The sequence below is a fragment of the Alexandromys fortis genome, unplaced genomic scaffold, assembly GCF_014885135.2.
Source record: "Alexandromys fortis isolate MF-2015 unplaced genomic scaffold, M_Fortis_MF-2015_v1.1 scaffold_53, whole genome shotgun sequence".
Classification (NCBI taxonomy): domain Eukaryota; kingdom Metazoa; phylum Chordata; class Mammalia; order Rodentia; family Cricetidae; genus Alexandromys; species Alexandromys fortis.
The window spans coordinates 3,506,283-3,528,328 of NW_026067939.1; the positions used below are offsets into that span (position 1 = coordinate 3,506,283).

The 22,046-nt window shown below is 41.6% G+C and overlaps 1 protein-coding gene across 4 annotated transcripts in view; it reads left to right on the forward strand.

Moving 5' to 3' along the window:
* The window catches only part of Lekr1 (leucine, glutamate and lysine rich 1), a 118,647-nt gene that overhangs the window by 65,950 nt on the left and 30,651 nt on the right, over positions 1-22,046 (forward strand). For 3 of the 4 annotated variants that reach the window (XM_050147479.1, XM_050147482.1, XM_050147481.1), the window contains exons 8-9: positions 14,214-14,291; positions 16,766-16,969. In XM_050147479.1, coding sequence (XP_050003436.1) covers positions 14,214-14,291; positions 16,766-16,969 — 282 coding nt within the window. Of the gene's footprint in view, positions 1-7,330; positions 7,413-14,213; positions 14,292-16,765; positions 16,970-22,046 lie in introns of all 4 variants that reach the window. The other variant, XM_050147480.1, reaches the window with a different exon arrangement.

Here is a 22,046-nt window from a genome sequence, read left to right on the forward strand (position 1 = left end):
TTTATTTATACCTAATTTTTTACATATCCGCGAGTATTGCTCAAGAATATCCTGTCTTAAAATGGTAACAAAGGTAATTTTTGCATTTTTACTTTTATATATTTGCATGTCAGGCTTTATCTTAGAATGCAGCTAGCGCACAGCAGTTCTGTGACTTGAACATCCTGTTTGGAAAGTGGTTCTTGTCCTTTGCCTCTTTTACTGATACCTGTGCCCAAGATGAAGGCCGAAGCTGCAGGCCACCTCATTCATGGTCTGCCTGCCGTGAGATTAGTCCTTACAAAGGAATCCCTGAAAATACTTTAATCCTGAAGCCTGGATTCATTCATGTGACTGAATGACTTGTTGGGAAGTGTCTGCCCCTTTAGGGCTAAGCTCCACCTCACACTCACGATCAAGCCTTCTTCTCTGTTTTCTGTGCCGTGAGTGATTGCTCACTTCTCCATAACACATGGAATCTCAAAGTAGCTTGAGTTTGCATTTCTCTGATGACAAAGGATATTGAACTTTCTTTCATGTTTTATTAGCCATTCATGTTTCTCCTGAGAACTTTCTGTTCAACTTATCAGTTTAATTTTCAGAACATTTAAATTTCTTGTCTTCCTTTTGCAATTTGCACATTTCAGATATCAACACCTATCCACTAAGTGGTGTACAGTCGGCAAAGGTTTTATCTCATTCTTTGGGAGTCTCATCACTCTGCTGACTGTTTTCTTCACCCTGAAAGGGCTATTTAATTCCATGCAATCCATTCGTCAACTCTTGGGCCTCGTTTCCTGCACTACTTCTGTGTCTCCACTAAGGTACAGATGTCTCAATATGAGGTGCTGACGGGAAGAAATGTCATTCATAATCTTCAGAGACAGGTGTATTCATTAAGTCGTAAAGCAAGGAAGGAATGGGAAAGGGTCAAAGAGTGAAGAAAGGATGAATGAGAGAAGATGCGTGGGCTAGAAGTCAGGAAGTAACTGAGACAGTAGTGGAGTTGGAGGAGAAAGGAAGGTCCTGAATGCCCTAGGCGGTTACGCTGAGACCCAGGCTAAAACAGAGCAGCTAAACGAAGTTTTGTTTTGTTTTGTTTTTTTAAAAAAAAAAGTGGGGGGCTGGAGAGATGGCTCAGTGGTTAAGGGCATTGCCTGCTCTTCCAAAGGTCCTGAGTTCAATTCCCGACAACCATATGGTGGCTCACAACCATCTGGAATGAGGTCTGGTGCCCTCTTCTGGCCTGCAGACATACACACAGACAGAATATTGTATACATAATAAGTAAATAAATATTTTTAAAAAAAAGTGTGACTGAAACTCGGAATGAGGACAAAGTGGGAAGGTAGTGCAGCCTGGCTGACTCTAGTTGGGGCGGCTGTGGGTTCAGCTCTCCTTCTGTCTTCCCTAGCAGGGGAGGGGGAAGGGCTGCCAGCCTCAGTAATCCAGTCAGTTACTCAGTGTGTCCTTCCTGCTGAGAACTTTCTGCCTGAGTTCCCCTGTCTGAAGGCAGTTACAGCTTCATCTCTGGTGTTGTACATTGTTCTTCCCGTGGGTAGAGAAGGCCTGTCCCCCTCAGCCCCCTCGTGCTTACCCTTGTGCTGGATGGACTCTTCTTAGGTATGCCTGTCAGCGGCCTGCCGGCCTGCACCCAGTTCCCTCGGCGTCAGACAGTGCTGGAGATGTTCCTTCCCAGCGTTCACTCCAGGACGTCTCACATCCACTTCACGCTTCTGCCTCTGTCTCCACAGCCTCCTTGCTCCTGCAGTCTGAATATCTACTCCGTCCAGGCCCTGGTCACAGCTCAACACCCTCTTCAATATTTCTTCTCTTTGCTGTTCTTTATCCTGCGTCTTCATTTGGGCCAGGCCAAATGGAATTTTTTAAATCCAGGCAATATGTTAACTCTTAAAAAACACCAGCAAGAGGTGTAGCTTTTGTCTCATGTAAGGTACAAGTTATAAGTCGTACATTAAATTCTCCACACAGATGCCTTCTAGAATGATCCTTCCTAAATACAGAGGCACATGTCTCAGTATTTCCTGTCTTTCAGACAAAACAAACACCCTTCCTTGTTAACATTTCCCTGCAGCTACAGTTAAGTCTCTGTTTCCTATCCACAGGATCAAACTGTGGTTTTAATCTGCTTTTTCGACCTCCTCTGGTCCCTCCCTCCAACGGGTTTTCTTCTCCTTCATCCTTCGCTTTCCTTTGTACCTTGGATACACAGAATAGAATTGATTAGTCTTCACCATATAGAAGATGCTCATTTGTGACTTCTATAAGCAGGGCTGTTATCTAAACCAGCAGTTCTCAACCTGTGGATCATGACTCCATTGGGGTCGAATATCAGACATCAGTTACCATTCATAATAGCAGCAAAATTACAGATATAAAATAGCAATAAAAATAATTGTATGGTTGGGGTTCACCACAACATGAGGAGCTGTACTAAGGGGTTGCCCCATTAGGAAGATTGAGAACCACTGTTTTAAACAATATGGAGCCATAAAAATTTCCAAACACAGAAAAATAATGTAGCAGACATGTATGATCCCATTACTTGTGTCTAGCAAATGTTAACATTTTGCCTCAGTTCCCCGAGTATTGTTAAAGAAAAGAACTAATTGGAACCCTTAAGTTTAGTCCCGTTTTTAAGAAGATGGCACCCGTGGACCCGTGCCCGTGCCCAAGAACAAACTCCTTAAGGTGGGAGTGATGAGCTTCAGAACAGAATTGGAGGAGCTGGCTTTAATTTTGTCCCGGCACAGCAATCAGCAGCACTCATGTGTGCCCGTTACTGCTCTCTTCATGGACATGAAGTCACTGAAGGCTGGGAGAGCCCTGTGCAGGGCGCTGAGCCAGCACAGCCTGGGAGAGGCAGGGCCAGGGCTGGAAGTCAGGTATGTGGCTTTAGAACTCATACAGAGCCCCTCTGAACGGTTAAGTGTTGAATTGTGTTAGAAGGTTCAAAGGTAGCTTGGGTTTCCGTATTGCTAACATTGAAGAGATTACAGCCATTGGGGTATTTTATGCTGAAATTTGTTTATTGTGTTGAGACAAATAATTTCACCAGTGAGGTCATCCTTAACCCTTTGAAACTGCAACTGTCAAATCAAACCCTAGGAATCTTAAATATTTTACCCTGTGTCTTGGGATATCTTTATGCCAGCTCATCCTTGCACCTCGCTACTTGAAACCTGAGTTATAGATTTTCTTCCAAATAGGACTTTGAACCAAAATTTAAGATTGTGTGTGTTTTCTTTATTGGTTTTTTTTTTTAGCTTGAAACTTCTTTCTATTCTTTGTGGTGTATTTATTGTTTTCTCTGATGTTGTCTCATGACTATTATTATGCCTTCCAAGTGACTATTAAAGCTTCCTCTCTTCCTATGAAATAGTTAACCATGAATACCTTTTGTATGTGCAGTTTCTCAAAGCCTTTCAGAATCGCGGAATTCTTTCGAATAACTAATTACTGCAAATCTGGTGTCTGTGTAATGCTATCCAGCAAGCAGCTGCTTCGTATGAAGAGAGGCTAAGAGCTCTTTTTGGTTTTGTTCATTTAAAATCATTTGCTTCTTATTTAATATCTGCAGAGAACGCAGTCACATCACAGTAGAATGTGCTGTTGTAAAGTTTGGATTGTTTCCATGGGTTCCGCCTTACATCTGCATGGTGTTTAAAGCCAATGCTTCCTTTCTCTCCCTCGTCATTCAGGGCCTCTTGCCTCATAATCCAATGTCATGCTGAATGACAGAAAATTGAAGTTGAATTTATTTGACTATAGAGAAGGACGGCACAGAACAATACACTTATTTAAGAGCTCCTTGCCTCAGAAACTGAAGGAGCTGTTTTGTGCAGGTGGCTTAGACTCTCTGCTGCTTAGCCTGACTATGTCCCTTTATTTATTAAGTACAAGAACTGGGCATTCTGCTTCTGAAAACAAAGGACCTTGCTAGTCTACCAGAACCTTTACAAGCCTGTGTGGTGCTTACACATTATTCAGAACTGCAGAGACACAGCCCATGCTTTTGATTTTTTAAAAAATAATCCTTAGTACTTCCTGATTACAAAAAAAACTGCCCAGAAATGAAAAGCAGCCATGAAAATATGTAAATCAGCTCCCGGTAACACATGGGGGATGGGTTACGTTGTGAGTTATTCGTAATGAATTGTTTCCTCAGCTCTGGGTGATGTCTTTTCTCCTGAAATAAAATGCTTTCTTGTTTAGCACTGCTCGTATTTTTTGTTTCTGTTTACTGGGTGCAACAACCTTCATGGGTTCTTGTTTTACAAGGCAAAACATTTATTTACTTTACCACTATCCAGAGCTGTCCTAAGACACATGACAGTCACCGGGGCAGTGTCTCCTGCGCTGGCTCTACGGTGGGAACCAAAGGCTAACCTATGTTTATTTTGAAAGTGAGACGAGAGGCGTGGTGAGGAGAACAGCCCTGGTAGCCCTGGTAGTACAATAGTGTTGTTATTGTCCAGCACAGTGTCGTGTGGCGTGGTTTGTTTTTGTTGGAACCTGGTAAACTGTGGAACTCCAATGCATCTGTATGGTCAAGTGTGAGCCTTAGAATACTCTTTAATGTTACCAAAGTGAGCTTGTTTTCGTGGCTATTATTAGCATCTACTATTTTATTAATTCTCAGGCAATTGGGAATTAATTATATAAATTTACATACAAAGTAACAGTTCTTTGGGGGTTTATTTTAAAGCTAATCAGTTTTAACTGTAGCCCCACTTAGAAATAACAAAATTTATCACTTGGGCTCAGATCCATACTTAATCTAGTTTATGATTCCATCCCGTCATAAGTACAAGGACCATTCAACAAGAAATCAAACTTGTCCCCAGTGTTGTCGGTTCCATAAAATAGTCACAAGGGCACCCTGTCTTTCTATCTTTCATTCGTAAAACAGTGTTTCTCATTCTGCAAAGTATATCTCTTTAGAAGTTCAGAGACTATAGCTGGACTACAACAGTGCTCATCACACTTCCTTGGCAAATATACTATTTACTTGTGGCTTTTATGTTTCAAGAGTCAGTGTGAGCAAGAAAGTCTTAAGGACCAGGCAGAACTCAGTTGGAACTACAAGAGCACTTCACAGCTGCCGAGTAAACTTTAGTAAGCTAATTGCTTTCGTGTTTACACTTTCCACTTGTAAAAATCAAAATACCTACTTTTCCTTCTGGTAACTATGACCACAAATGAAGTAAGGCAGAAAAAGCCTCCGTGCTCGGCACTGGGACACAGTTTGCCCTCAGCTCCTCCTCCTTCATTCTAGAGAAGGAGTGAGAGGCTGCAGCCCGCAGTGTCTAACCCCTGCTGCAGCTGACTAACACAATGGCATGGCACAGACCATTCTAGCCAAGGTCTCTCTGGTTTTTGAAAGGTTTTTACTAAAAAGTATATTTCATGTTATTTTCTCTTCCATTAATGGGGGAATAGTATACCCTGAAAATATCCTTAGTAAGTCTGTAATTGAAACTTGTTTTGAGGGGTCTTCCTCTCAGCAGACTTGATGTCCTGATTGCAGAAATGGGACAATGGACCAAGATCGGATCTCTCTCTCTCTCTCTCTCTCTCTCTCTCTCTCTCTCTCTCTCCTCTCTTTTTTTCTCTTCATCTGAAAAATGAGACAACCTGTCTGGCAGTTTGAAGGGATAGATTTAAATAATGTACGTGAGGAGATTTTGGTCAAAGTACACGAACATTTCACTTAGACCAGTGGTGCAGTACGGCATGGTCATTATTAGTCAATAACATTATTAAAAAATGAAGAGTAAATTTAAATTGTTCACGCCTCAAAAATAAGTATTAGTGTAGTACATGTAGTAATAAGCTTGACTTACTCATTCCATAATGTATACATGTTTCAAAATATGCTGTACATGATAGATATAAAATTTTATTTGTTCTTTAAAATAGTTAAAAATAATGTATCTGAAAACACTGGGATACACAAAGATTTTAATATAAATGCCTGGAAAATTCTTATGAGAACATTTGTTTAGAATGAATTTGCTTCTGATTTGAGAAACTAGTTCATTGTTAAAAAAAAACGATAAAGCATGTTGAAGATCTCATAGACATTTGGTGCATGTGTTTCTTATGGTGCTGCATAACAAATTCCAAGTTTACTATTAAATGTAGAAAATTAAAACACCTAAGATGGCTAGAACATAAAATTTTACAACTCCCTTGTTTTGAATGTCTTTTTCTGTTCTGTATAAACTGGCTAGCCATGCTGTGTGGTCACCTTCAGTGATTCCTGGAGAGTTGAGTTCCCGCAGGCTGTCACAGCTTACAGAAGCCTGGTGGCAGGACTCAGGCAAACCAAGACTGTACACATTACACATGGCTTCTGTTATATATCCATAGACAACTTTAATTCTTAAATTAAATCTTGAATAAAAGTCTTAAATCTAGAATAAAGATGAGAAAAGTAACAAGTAGTAAAATGGAAGAAAGACACGAGGCATTGCAATACAACAGAAATTACAAGAGTGGAAATATTTTCAGTGTGTGCATCTTTAAGTTTAATAACCAAAGTGATGTAATTTAAAATAAAAGTAAGATGGCACTCTTCACTTATGAGATTGGATTAAAGAAATCTCAACTCTGATCTGCATTAGTGACTAGAAAGAAGTTATATTTTGGCTACTGTATCAAGTCTACAAATAGACACGGTACATAGGCAAAACTTTGGATAATATCTCTTCAAATTTTAAGTGTAAATGTACAGTTGTATTACCTACATTCCCACATTTAGGTACTGGGGATAGAGGAAAAATTAATATATTCTTGATATAACGATATTCTTGAATAATCCTTTTCAAATACTTCCTAAATTTCCTAGATGAAGACTCTGTGGAAGCCAGTTTTCCAAAATATTCTCTTGTCCTTTAAAGTTGTTAAACACCTTTTAGATGCTACTCAGAATTAACAAACTCCCAACCATGAGCCTGGCAGGTGATTTGTCTGTTTCCTTTCTACCCAGAAGACTCAGTTGGTTTGGGAACAGAAGCGGGGGCTCAGACAGCCGAACATTTTAAGTAAGCCATGACCAGAAGTGTGTAGGATCTGCCAGCAACACCAATTTCATTTGAAAACAGTAGAAAGGTTAGCCTGTTAGGTGTTGATAAAATATCATGATGGTGAGGGGAGAAAGGGCTAAGACACAAGGCATGTGGGGTGTTGATGGACCATGACCATGTTGCATAGAACCATACAGGCAAAGTTCTCTGTGTTGTGCTTTGGATGCTAAGCAGAGCTGGTTTAGTTTGTGAAGACACCCAGACGCTGGTATACTAATGAGCGTTCTGTGTCGTTTCAGACTTACAGTGTCAAGTAGAGGCCCTTGGGTTGAGACTTCAGAAGACAGTGATGGAGCTGGACCACTCTAAAGAGATGCTCATGTAAGGTGCAATACTCCACAGCTGAAGAGGGGGTTGCCCACTGATGGGCAAAGGCTTTGGAAAGACCCCAGTGTTTCGTCTTTGGGCAGTGGTTCAGTTGTGTAGGTGATGGTCAGCTGTGGCTTCTCTCGGCTCTTTTGTGATTGAGACTAAACACTGTCACCATTTCATCTCAGTAAAGTGGTTTTGTCCTTCTGTAAAGAACTCATGAGTTGTTTCTTGGCCTCGAGTATAAAAGTATAGAAGCCATCTAGCTACCTATCAGTGATTCATCTTGATGTTCAGATGAAGAAATTATCTCATTTCTTCCTTATATTCATTTCTTTAGTGTCTATAACATTTAAATTTTCTGAATTGTTATTTCTTAAAATATCTAATTTTAAATTCAAAACAGAGTGCCTTTGAAATGTTGACTATGTTTTATGAAAATAGAGAAGAAATATTGGAAAACAAATGATAATAAAATGACCTTATAAAATATTCAAAGGTGGGGAAATGGCTCAGTGGATCAAGCACTCAGTGTGTGAAATCCTGTGTTTTGAATACTCAGAGCCCAATTAAAGTGAGACACGCAGCACCTGTTTATTGCCTCAGTTTTTCTGTGATGAGAGCAGAGCCAGAGGCAGGAGAACCTCTGGAGGCCATTGCCAGTGTGGCATGAGCAAAGACAAGGGCACAGCAGCAGAATCCCCATCTCATACATGGTGGAAGACAAGGACCTCCACATGTGCACCGTGACACACGCATGCCTATACACACCAGAGGTGTGCAGCATACAGAGGTGGGGGAGAGAAGAAAGAGGAAGAAAGAGGAAGAGAGATGTATCATACACATATAAAAGGTGCCCAGAGCAGTATTTGTTTTAAAAATCTATTTATTTTGGGACTTTGAAAGACTACTTTATACATAAACATGGTATATCTATAATTATAATGTTAAAATAGAAGGTACATGATCTTTGAAAATAAAGTATGTCATTTTACTTCTTGCTGTGTGATCTAGGAGCTCTGGTTTCAGTTCCTGTATTCACAAGGTTCAGGCAAATAAATATAAATATTTAGGATGCTTGGTGACCGAATGTTTGTGTTGACCATGGCTGTTCCTAAGAACAATGTGTTTAATCAAATATTGAACAAAGTCCAGAAATGTCCAATCAAATTAGTGTATAGTTAGATTATTTGTAGCAAGGGTTTGTTTTAGAAAAACAGAAGTTAATATAATAGCAAGCCCAGAGGTGTGACTGCCTGTGTAGGATGCTGGGGTGAAGGAATGAGAGAACAGGGAGTTCTTGATGCTTTTCTTACCCAGACATGGGAAGTAAGTTCTGGGAAATAAGAACCATGAAAAAGAGACAAGATGACAATTGCAAAACTAAGAACTCCTTGTTCACTTTGTCCAGATCAGAAGGACTGTGTCCTTATGGCAGTCCTGTGGAAAAAGCAGCCTCATCAGAACACAAACTGTGTGACATTTGCTTCTTTTGGTATTATAATTAACTGTTGTTGTTGTTACTCTGTGTGTGGGTATTGTATGTATTGTGTGTGTGTGTGCATGCGCACACTTGCATGCCATGGCACATGTATAGAAGTCGGAGAACAGTTTATGAGAGTCATTCAGTTCCCTCCTTCTGTCGTGTATGCCCCAGGGAGTGAATTCAGATCATCAGGCTTAGAGACCTGTGCCTTTACCTCTGATCCATCTCACTGGCCCAACGTTCACTTCTTGGAGCTCCAGAAGTTGGGGGGGGGGGGTCAGTGGGGAGAATACTGAAAAGATACTGCTTTTTCAGAGGACCCTAGTTTGGCTTCCAGCATTCATATCAGACAGCTTAGAACATCCTGTAACTCTAGCTCCAGGGGATCCAACTCCTCTGGCCTCTATGGGTCTCTGTACTCATCTGCACAGACACACACACACACACACACTTAAAATTAAATCTTAAAAAAAGAAGTTGAGCAGTGAAGAAGTCACAGGTCAGGAGTAGGAAAATAGTATTAGCACCTGGCCAAGCTAAGAGAGAATTTGTGATCATGCCAAAATTTAGCTTATAGGCAGATTCTTGGAAAAGTAAGAGATGTCAAATGGAAGAAGAGTAAAGCTTACTGTTGACTACACAGACTAAGATCTTTCTCCAGAGTAATTTTGCACAGGATCCTTTGCATATACAGGAGCCATTCCATTTACCATTAACTCAAGCCCCGTGCTGTTTTGTCCTATCTGTAACCTGAGTTCTGAGACTTGGTAGGAGTCAAGGCAGAGCAGGGCGGAGGAGGAAGTGAGCCAGCCACCACATGGCAGCCATCACACTGATGGCTTCTCACGGAATTGCCGCAGGGTTGCGGAAATACAGTGTGTCTTACAGAAGGAGACCTGCTTCAGGGATAGATCAGAGCCAGCACCCACTTTTCGAAAATGTGGCTTAGGAAAGGGCCATGGAATACAGTTCCTCGTGTTAACAGCCTTACTCTAAGCACGCCTGTGCCTCTTCCATCTTCCATCTGAGCCCCACCTGCTTTCCGTTTCTGACTTTGGAGTTAATGCAGGTGCAGGCGGGGGGGGGGGGGAGCATTTGGGATCAATGCCCAGCAAGCCTCACTGTGCGCGCAGAGATCAGCAGGTCCCTGCAGATACTACTTTTTAATAGATTAGAACTGAAGTTGTGTTTTGGCCGATGATGTGCCGAGGACAGGAGACTTGACTCGGCAGTTAGGAGCAGTCATTGCTCTTGCAAAGGACCAGGGTTCAGTTCTCAGTACCCACAGGATACCTCAAGACCATCTTAATTTCAGTTCCAGGTGATCCGGCACTCTTGCCTGACCGCTGAAGGACACTAGACACACAAGTGGAGTGCATGCATACATACATATAAAACTCTCATACACATAAAATAAATGGGTCTAATTTTTTTAAAAAATTGATTAATAAAATAGAGGTTTTTCTATACATACTCAAACCTCTTTGGGCTTTTAGAAATTAGAAAATGCTCTAGAATCTTCCTTTAAATTTTTAATTCTGGTTTTGGTGGGTGCTGGGAATAGGAGTGGCCTTTATTTATTCAATTTACTGTAATTCTTTTGTTGTTTGCATTGTTTTAGGGTTAGATAGTAGAGAACCTACCTTACCCATGAGAGGCCTTGAGCTTGATCCTTAACACTACAAATTAAGTAAAACAAAAATAAAGAATAAAAATAGTTGGATGTAAGCTCTTTTTTGTGTTCTAACATAGAAAGAAGAAGCAGTTCATAAATGGATAGAATGGGCTAGCTTTTCCCACATAAAGTTATTAAGAAAATATCTTCTGTAGTTTATCAACATTGTTATGTTCTTTTGCGTGTTTTTGAGACGGGGTTTCTTGTAACCAGACCAGCCCGGAATATGCTAGGTGGCAAAGAAAGACCTTGAACTTCTGATCCTCTGGCTTCCATCTCTGAGTGGGATTACAGGCATGCTCAATTCATGTGGTGATGGGGATGGGGCCCAGGGCTTCGTGCATGTTAAACCCCAGTGTTCATGACCTGAGCCACGTCCCAAGTGTCATCATGTGTTATAATTGATTTTTATTTTTATTTTATTTTTATCAGTTAGGAGGCTTTGGTGACCGTCTCTGAAGTGAGGTAATGACTGCTTTACTTGATCCAGAGGCTCGGAGATATTATCAGGGGTTTGGATGCTCTTATGTTGTAGTTAGGGTTTTATTGCTGTGAAGAGACACCATGACCACAGCAGCTCTTATAAAGGAAAGCATCTAAGTGGTGCCGGTGGTGCTTCCAGTCCAGAGGTGTAGTCCATTATTGTCAAGGTAGGAAGCGTAGCAACATGCAGGCAGACATCGTGATGGAGAAGAAGCTGAGAGTTCAACATCCAGATCCACAGGCAGAGTAGAGAGAGAAATAGGGCCTGACTTGGCTTCTGAAACCCCAAAACCCAGCCCCCCAGTGACACACTTCCTCTAGCAAGGCTAAACTTCCCAATAGTGACTAAGAGTTCGGACAGTAAACCTTTAACTCCTTAAGAAATTCAAATTAGCAAGCAGAAGACATTGGAGTTAGTATAATTATTATCCACTAAGTATATTCAGAAATACATCCTTAAAAGAAAAATTAACTGTTATGAAAAATCAACTACTATGAGTTGTGAAATAAAACATGTGGCCATGAAAATTACCCCTTTAATATTAAATATGAACGCACACCCTTGGCATGGGTTTACATTACCTGAAGGAATAGTTGACAAAATTATTTGCAGCCCCTGCCAAGAATGCCCAGGAATGAGAATGAGGCTTGTGTGGAAGCTTGCTTTGTTCAGTGCTTGTAAATTTCCTGAAGGTTGTCTTTGCTTTCATGAATGCAGGAAAAGGAACAGATTCCTTTACAATATTTTGGAATGTATCAATTAGTAGTTAATATAGTAGTTGCCCACCCCTTAGCCACAAGGGCTGTGCTTCAGGACCCAGTGCCTAGGAGATAAGAGGTCCATGGACCCCTGTGAGCTCCATCCTAATCTGTTTTACATGAGCTCCAGGACCCTGTCTCAAGAAACAAAACAGAAGACGCAGTCCTAAACCACCATAGTTAGTATTAAACCCTACACACAAGTGCACAGGTGGACACACATATACACAGTTTTTCCTGTACTTCCTTACTGTCTTATATTGTGCTAATAAAACACTATGACCAAGGCAACTTAGGAAAGAAAGCATTTGGCTTCTATTTTCAGAGGGTTGGAGTCCTTGCTGGGGGACCAAAGGCATGGCAGCAGGGACAGCTGAGAACTCATGTCTTGAGCCATGAACAAGAAGCAGAGAAGGGGCACACTGGCAAGGCACTAGTCATTTGAAACCTTAAGGTTCACCCCCAGCAACACACCTCCTTTAACAAGACTGTGCCTCCCAATTCCTCCCAAACAATCCCGCCACCTAGGGGCCAAGTATTCAGGCAACTACACCTATAGAGCCCATTCTCGTTCAAACTACCACACCTGTGCACCCATAAATTTTAAAAAAGTAAAGTTTAATTTATATATTAGGCACAAGGTAATATAAATAATGGAAAATAGAGTTATAATATAGTGAAAGTTATAGGAATGAGCTACATTTCCTAGCCTGTTGTACTGTGTTCGCTGTCTTATGAGATACTTCCAAGGCCTGCCTGATGAAGCATGCTGACGCTGTGACATGGTCCCAGGCTGCTAGGTAAAGATGCCTTACGAGCAGCCACTGTGATCAACACCATAGTGGATCTGACATCTGAGTGGGACCAAGAGAGCGGAAGATGGATAGAATCGATAGTGTGAGCACACAGGACAAAGTGACGAGTGCCCTTGGTGGGATGGGATGGGACAACAGATTTCATAACGGTAGTCAGAATTGTGTGCAGTTGAAAACTAATTAGTTCTGGAACGCTCAGCTTATTACTTTTTAACTGTCGTAGGGTAACAGACTTCAGAACACAAAGCCATAGACGTGGAGAGGGAACCCCTGTGTGTCTAAAACGGTAGTACAGAATCTGCCTCCTAATTTATGGACCTTTATACCATGCTTATACTTTATTAACAGTCTGGGCCACAGTGAACTTTGACTGTCTCGATGACTGGTTTGTGAATCTCTAACTGGACACCCTGTTCTCGGAACTTCTGCTCCTGTGAATGTATAACTGTTAGCGTTCTGATTTTCCCAGCACTGGGGTGATGCCGTGTGTGGATTTTTTATCTGGCAGGCAGGAAATGGCCTGGTAGCATTATGTTGTCGCTATGCATGTCTTCTTGTTTCATGGTCTGATCTCAAGCAGTGTCCTCGTTTGCTTTCCACTGCTGTTGATAAACACCATGGCCGAGAATGACTTGTGGAGAAGAGGGTTTATTTGAGTTTGCTGTGTACAGTCCGTTATAAAGGGAAGTCAGCCCAGGAACTCAGGACACATGACCCCAGCTGTGTCAAGTCGACACAAGCTCTGGAACACTCAGCTTATTACTTTTTAACGATCATAGTGGTACCGTAGGGGCGGTACCACTGCATGGGCAAGTAACTCGGTCGGTGTCACACTGCAGATTGTCTCTAGGGCAGCAGCTCCATTTCATTTCAGTTATTAATCTCCTCCTGGGCTGTGTCGGACCTGCCCTTTGCGCTTGAAGACCAGAGACTAGCGGAGTTTGTTTGGGGACTCTCTTTCCCAAGCAATCCAGGCTTAGCCCTTCACTTCCCAGCAGCTAAGTTGCTCAGAACGTTTTCCTCTGGTTCTTCAGGCCAGGAAGACTGGCACTTCCTGCCAGAGGTTTCATTCCCCTGCCTGGTTCTCACGGAGACTGTCCCCAGGCTTACAGTTATGTAAGAAGCACCCTGACTCTATAGGGTCATCTCATTCCAAGAGTCACTCTGTCCCCTAGACTCCCTTCCCTTCTGACCAGTTTTCAGTGTTGATACCATCTTGTTTGTTCTGTCGTGGGCTTGTTTGATAATGTTCAGACTGTATCCTTCTTAGTTAAATACAGTTAAATAGGAGGCTGGAGAGATGGCTCAGTGGTTAAGAGCATTGGCTGCTCTTCCAGAGGTCCTGAGTTCAATTCCCAGCAACCACATGGTGGCTCACAACCACCTGTAATGAGATCTGATACTGTCTTCTGGTGTTCAGGCTTACATGCAGGCAGAACACAGTATACATAATAATAAAAAAAATATAGTCAAATAAGCAGTAATTTGGTTAAGTGCATGTTTTAATAATAATAATATAAAGACTTTAAGATATAGAAAAAACATTTTCTTTTGAAATAATACATTTTTAACTATTGCAAATACTTTTGTCCTAGGAAAAAGTCTAATGACGCTGATAACTGTCAAAGAGAACTTAGAAAACTGAAGTTCGAGTCTGTCATTTCTGAGTCAAGGTATATATTGCAAATTTGTAATTAACATTTTAATAACTGAATTTAAATTTTATTTCTAAGTCATTTCATTGAGAACGCAGTTGCCTATTGTTTCCTTGCTTATATATGTGACACCTAATTTGGACCTCCTGGTCTCTCTGTCGTCCGTGGTTTCTGTCTCTGCCCACTCTGGTGTCACTACTTCTCTCTTTGCTGCAACACAAACAACCGACAAAGCAACCTAAGGGACGAACACCACTGCGTGGCCGAGGTGGACGAGGTGGGCGTTGTCAGGAAACAGGGAGAGAAAGACAGCCTCCAACTTGCGTTCTCCTTTTCTTTCAGTCCAAACCCCAGCCTGTGAGAACCGTCACCTGTTTGTTTTCAGAGTAGTTCTTCTTCAGTTAGCCCTTTCTCGGAACAGCCTTATAGGAAGGAAGGATTTCCATGCTGATCCTAAATCCTGCCAAGCTGACATGAAGATGAACAGTCACAGCCCCACCCCTTGTCAACTTGACGTCCAAACTTTACAAAGTCATAGCATTCCACCTGGCTCCTGGAGTCTCATTTTCATGTCGGGGTGCAGACCCGGCCCTTTAAACAACCCAACACTGCTCCAGAATCCAAAGTCTCTGCTGAGACCCGAGGCAGTCTCTTTAAATGAGCTATATAAGATAAAAAAAAAAAAAAAAAAAAAAAAAAAAAAAAAAAAAAAAAACAGGCAGCACTCCTACCATAAAACACCACAGAGTAAGCTTCCCATCCCAAGGGGAGGAGTGGTTTTTAGCAAGGTAAGATCTGTCCAAAGCAAGTCAAACCCATCAACACAGACACCAAATGCTACAGTTCCACCCACCCATCTGAGGCTTCTGACAGGACTGTCTGGGCTCTGGTGACCTTGCACAGCTCCTGTCCCCCAAGTTTGCAGTACAGGAAGCCTTTCTCTTGGGCTTCCTCCTTGCTACGCCTGTAGCTTTCCTCATCAGGTACCCCATGATCCTGGCGACTTCAATGCCATGTGATCTCCATTGCAATTGGCATTACCTTCACAAGGTTACCCATAGCCTCTCAGGGATTCCCTGCAGGGACTAGGACCTTCCCATGCATTGCCTAGCCTCAGCAGCTTTCTGGATTGTTTGGAGAAAGTGTCCATGCCTCCCTGGGAGCCCTGTACCAGTACCAGGTAGATGGCACTGCTTGGTTCTGCTACCAACCTCTTTTATCGTAACATTTCTGCATCTGAGTGGCGCTTTCCAAGACTGTTGTTTTCAAATCAGGAATCCCATCAGGGGCCCTCTCAGTTCAGCCTCCCTTTTATGTGAATATGTGCTTTCACAAGTCAAAGCCTCTGGTGGTGGGGATGCCTTTTCCATTTCCCACTGACACAGTTTGAGGCTTCTTTTGAACGGTCTGAATCTCAAACAGTTACAACTGTTTGGGCTGCACTTGCCTTGTCAATAGCTTTAAACTGACAGTTTCTTCACCAAGCTGCGTGTTTTTCCTATCATTCCGCCTTGCTTGTCACTGCCTGTCTCTGTAGACCTGGGTAGGGGCAGTGAGCAGTAACCACGGCCCAGCCTGAACGTTGTCCCATCCTCTCATACTCTCCACCAAACAAAGATGCTCTTTGGTTTTGAATTCAGTCTCCCTCAAGTTCTCAGGACATGAGGGAAGCCATGTTCTTTTCCAGAATATAACATGAATGCCCCCAGCTAAGTTCCCAAAGGATTCCTTGTTCTCTGAGACACTTGTCTGAGACAATTCAGGGCTCCACTCCTGCACTTCTCTCGCTCGGCATTCCAATCTTCTGGTTTTCAACTAGTAACAGTCAGTTTCACTCTGGTTACAGCAGTCACAGGCTTCCCTCACCCCAACTTCCAAACTACTCCACGGTCTTCCCACAAACCAGTTCTTAAGTCCTAAGAACCACGTGGTCTGTTTACCTCACTCCTTGGCACCAATTTTCTGTTAATTTTCTCACTGTTTTGAGCACAGTACTTAAAAAAAAAAGGATGCAGGGGTTTGTTTTGGCTCATTTTTGAAAAGAATACAGCCAGTTATGGCAGGGTAATTTCGGTACAGAAGCATGAGGCAACTAATTCGTCCTTCCAGTCAGGGAGTAGAGAACAGTGAATTATGGGAGCTCAGTTTCCTCTTTATTTTATTCAGTCTGGACCCAGGCTATGGAATGGCTTTGCTTGTATTCAAAGTGAGTTTTCCCTCCTTGCTAAACCTTTCCAGAAACACCGTTATAGACACACTCAGAATCTGTGATCATTCTCGATCCAGCCAAGATGACAATGAAATTAGTTACCACGATGGGAAAAACTTAACGTCATGGAAATATTCATATTCTTCACATCTGTTTTTAAGTTACAATTATGATGAAAGTTCTCCAAACTATAAAGTCATGGTACAAATATAAACCATAGTATAAATGTAAAATCATAGTATGTAACGTATGCTTGTGACCCTTTGTTTCCTATCCCTTTTAGGCACAGCAGGCTACTCAAAGAGAAAGAAGACTCCTTACTGACTTGTCAGCAACTATATAAAACTCTACAGGAAGAGCTGACCACCAAAGAAAGGCAAGGGGAAGATCTAAAAAGAAGGATCAACCTTGCGGAAAATGAGCTAGAAATGACTAAAACTCTCCTGCATCGGACACAGGAAGAAATTTTAACTCTGAAAAATGAAAGGTGCAGTCAAGAATAATGCCTTAAAGATAATTTATCCTTAAATAAGTATTCAATATATATTTGAAACATCAATGTGTTATCATAACAGCAAGGTCAGGACTAAGGGCCTATTTCACGTGTAAATTCGGTCCCTCACTTTCAAGTGATTAGGCTGGATCTCAGCTTACCAGGTAGCCAAAGCAGAGATGGCATCAGCTGGCTTTACTGTCAGAATTGTACTCAAATCTGATCATTCGTAAAGACTTGTAACCTCACCGAAAACTTGGTGAGTTCTATTTTTAGCATTAAAATGTTTGTTTGCTTTTTATCCCTTTTCCATCTTGCCGGCTCCTCCTTCTCACTGCCCCTCTAGCGATCTTTCCAAGGTTTCCGTCCAGGTGGAATTAATGGTGCTGCAGGCGTGCCGGCCAGACTCTCAAGGCGCTTTCGTTCTCATCATTCGGCATCTTTACACGAGCCTCTTCCGTAAGAACATTTCAGCTCTGCTTTCTTTCATGTTTTAATTCGCTGAGAATGTCTTCTCTCATTCTTTCAGAACCCTTTTGTTTCACTTGTATTTCTAACAGATAGCATAACATTTGGTTTTTCCCTGTTGACGTTTAGATTGGGACATAGAGAGTATTCCTTTTTACATGTAGTGGTCTAATTTTTCATTTTAGGATAATACATGCCATATGAGGACAGAAACTTTTACTTTTTATTATTCTCTGCACATAGGAAGCTGATGATTGATTGTCTACCTTTATTATTATATAATTTAAAAGAAATTGTATTTGTTGCTTTTGGTGTGTGTGTATGTGCATGTGTGTGTGTGCGCGTGCATGTGCATGCACGCGCGCACACACGTATACGCGTGTGTTGTCACACATGCCACAGCGTACATATGGAGGTCAGAGGACACTTTTGTGGAACTGGTTCTCTCCTTCAATTTTATGCAGGTGCAGTGGTTGAATTCAGTTTGCCAGGCTCTCTCCTATTGTTTTAATCTGATTAAAAGTTTTTGTTAATGTTTAGTACTATTTATAATTTTATGATTTTGTTTTTAGTTCTTCATCATAATTATAGCTATTTTCTGAGAATAAATCTAGGGTAGGGCTGCAGCAGTAGATAGCAGGCATATTTAATTAGGTAATTGGGTTTGTTGCTCAGAACTCTTTCTCCGCAACAGAGTGGTAGACTATGGGAGTCATCTGAGTGTACTGCAGGCTAGCAGATCTTCACGATTCCCTAAGAAACAAGGCTTATGTCTGGTGCTTCATGGGTTGGTTTTATTTCTACTCCTCCAAATACCAGCTCAGAGCTAACGTCGCCCACATTCCTTCTCTTTGAGATACCAGTAACCTGATTCTTGCAGTGATGTTTTTGTGCCTACCTACTCTTCATCAACTCCTTTCTTCTTCATTTCATGATTATATAGTATTCAATATTGTATATTTTCTTCTTCATTTCATGATTGAATAGCATATTAGAAGCTGCAACCTTATAAGCAAGAAATGTAAACAAACCAGACTTATTAAAGGAATAAATGCTGGAAAATTGAACATGCATAAGCAGAAAGGAAACTTGTGTATGGACAGAGAACCTTCAAAATCACTATAACTTAGACAAACATTATAGTGTCTATTAGAGATACATTAGAAGTATATACTGATGGCCGTAGGTATGTCAATAACTTCAGAAATGTCCTCCCTATCTTTATAATATGGGTTAATAACCAGTGAGCATAATGATTGCCCATTGTCTGAAAGCAGTTATGTATTCTATAGAGACTGCACAGAATTACAATCCTCAAAAAGGTACTGTGAAATAGATTTAAAAAAAACAACAACAACAACTTCAGAAGTCTTTGGTTTAGAACCTTGGTCATCTGAAGAATTCTTATGCTGTCTAGGATTCCCTGTTTTCAATGATGTGGGGTTAATGAGGCAAACGCTGTTGGCCACAGTGGTTGAGCTCGTCCTATCTTTTACATCAGTGGTTCTCAACCTTCCTAATGCTGCGACCCTGTTGTATACAGTTCCTCATGTTGTAACCCCAACCATAAAATTATTTCATTGCTACTTCATAACTATATTTTACTACTATTATGAATCATAATGTAAATATCTGTTATGCAGGATATCTGTTATGATATGTAACCCCAAAGGGGTCATGACCTACATGTTGAGAACCACTGTTTTAAATGTTCCTGCAATCCTCCTCTGAGGATTAGTCTACATATACATGATTTACATTGTCAACAGTGTGATAAAGATTCACCCTTCAGGAACAAATCCAAAAATACTTAGAAGCAAAGGAAAGTGAATAGATATATTTAATATTATATAAACTGAAAAGACTCATAGCCAGCCATAGTGCTACACACCTGTAATCCCAGGATGGAGGAGGCTGAGGCAGGAGGATCACTGCAAGCCAGGCCAGGCCAAGCAGAGCTACATAGTTTGACCCTGTCTCAAACAACAACAATAGTAAGGAATTCGGTGGTAAAATAAGGCCTTTGTGCTTTTGAGTTGGGCAAACACAGATTTACATCGCAGCGTGGCCATTGTCAAGCTTGGGCAACCCAACCATGTTAACCCCTTTCCTTGTGTGCAAACTGGGTGTACTAATACCAGCTAACTTTTTGTGGAAGCTAAAGCATCTAGCTCTCGCCTTGTCTGTTACAGACACTCTGAAGTATTATTTCTTCTGTTTCATCTTTTCTTAGACCACTGCCTTCCTAAATCATCATTTCATAGTCTACTGTTACCCATGTAGGTACTCAGCAGGTAGCTGTTGAACTCAGTATCCCCTGTGTTGTTTCTAAGATGTAAAATAATTAACCCTTGGGGTGCTTCCACTGTGACGTCATTGTCAGAGCATAGAGTTACCAAGAGAAGTGCTGTGCTATCTTCAGTAATGGAGCAAAATTTTCTCACAGTCTCACCATTGTCTCTGGTTTGCTATCCATCGACAGTTTTGAGAACAACTCACTTGCCCAACTTCTGCGACCACACACTTACTGTTTTTAATGGAGGCAGGAGCTGTGGCAAAATCAAAATTATCTCTTTGATTGACAACGTGAAGACATCTCTAAAAGAACAACTTGTGAAATGGGACTTAAAGCTGTTGTTTTGGCATTCTGGTTTGACGTTTGTTTGCAGCTACATTTTTAACTATAATTAAGGAAATCTAAAATTTTGCATTTATATAAGAAATTGGAGTCTCATTTTCTTTGGGGACTGAGAATTAAAAAGTTAGCTTTTTAAAGTAAATACCCTTAATTGCAAGTACATCCTCATTTGCCTATTGTGTCAACACTAAAAGTGTTCATTTGAAGGGATCTGGTGAGACTGCGGGCTAGAGGGTTAGACAGTCAGCAGCAGCTCCCTTGAGAAGCCTGCTAAAGAAAGGCAGCACGCTACAACATAGAAAGCCTTGCCGTGCACGAGCGTGCCCACTTGTGAAACATATCACCTCAGCCATTTGCTCTCTCTCTTCATTGCTTCTGACAATGAGAGAATTGTGTGGACGTATTTCTATGAATTTAGAAGAACTATTGCATCCCCGGAGAGAGGAGCAGGCGGGCAGTGTGTGTCTGCTATTGGATGAGGATGTGTTTCATCCTCCTCGAGCCTCTGGTCACAGCACTAGAAACTGGGCAGAGCCTCCCAGATTTTCTAGGGCTTCTGTCTTGCTGAAAATGAGATCTGAACTGAAGGCTGTCTTAACAGGTGGGAAACCATGCCTGGTGCAGTAACTTTAGCCAACTATGTGACTAGTGAGACCATGATCTTAGAGGAGAACCGACTGTACCTTCTTAACTGACTTTAGACGTGTGGCTAGGTTAAGCATAGCAATTTCCTCCAATATTGATCACGTCCTGATGAAGCTCTTCAGAATCCTTTGGTCCAGCTTTCTGCAATGCGGCACACAATTAACATTAGCACCCCAGACCCTCTTGCTGCTCAGCAATCCGTCATCACCACTGACCGAGTGTTGCTCCCCCTTTCAGTTCCTGGCCTCTCGCGCCCCTGGTAACCACTACTCTGTCCTCAGATTCTGAGATCAAGGTTGTGTAACCCACACATGAGTGGAGTCATGCAGCTCTTGTCTTTATGTGCCTGCCTTATTTCACTTAACACAGCGATCTCCAGTTCTAGCCACCTTGTCACGGATGGTCACTACTGTCCATTGTGTTTCAATGCCAGGCTTTCTGTGGTCATGTGATGGACGCTAGCCTCTTTCCATTTCTTGGCTATTGCTGTGGTGTACATGGGAGTGCCGACATCTCTTTGACACACTGGTCCCCCTCCCTTGGATATACACCCAGCAATGAGAGCTGGACCATATGGTGCTTCTATTTTTAGTTTTTTTTTTTTTTTAAGGACCTTCCATCTTGTTCTCCAAAATGGCAACACTGATTTACATTCCCAGCAACACTGAGAAAGGGCTCCCTCTTCTCCTTTTCTTCTGTAACAGCCCGTTCTCATGGGGACACATTGATAGCTCACATCCGCTTCCATCTGCATTCCTGGGGGCTGGTGGGATTGAGCACTGTGCACACGCCTGTTGAGGCACTTGCCCGTCTTCTTTTCAGACGTGTCTACTGTACATTTTTTATCAGGTTGGCTTTTGCTGTTATTTGAATTCCTTCTATCTAGATATCCACTCCCTATCTGATGTGTGGTTTACCAGCATGGCCTCCCATGATGTGTGCTGCTTCTTCACCCTGAAAGCTGCTTCCTCTGCTCTGCACACGTTTTGTGCTGTGTCATAATCCCATGTGTCAGTTCTTACTTTGTATTTTTGACTGTGATATTCTGGTCTTGCCACACACACACATACACACACACAAAAAAAGACCTTGCCCATTCATATATCCTAAAAGTTTCCTCTACATTTTCTTCTAGTAGTTTCATTGTTCAGGGTTGTTTTCCCTGGTTCTCTGAAGAAGGTCTTTGTTATAGATTGTAATGAATCTATAAGACAACTTTTGGTGATATGTACATTTTGATAGTATTGATTCATCCAGTCTATAAACACAGGATGTATTTTGATTTATTGTGTCTTTTCAATTTTTAAATACTATTTTGTA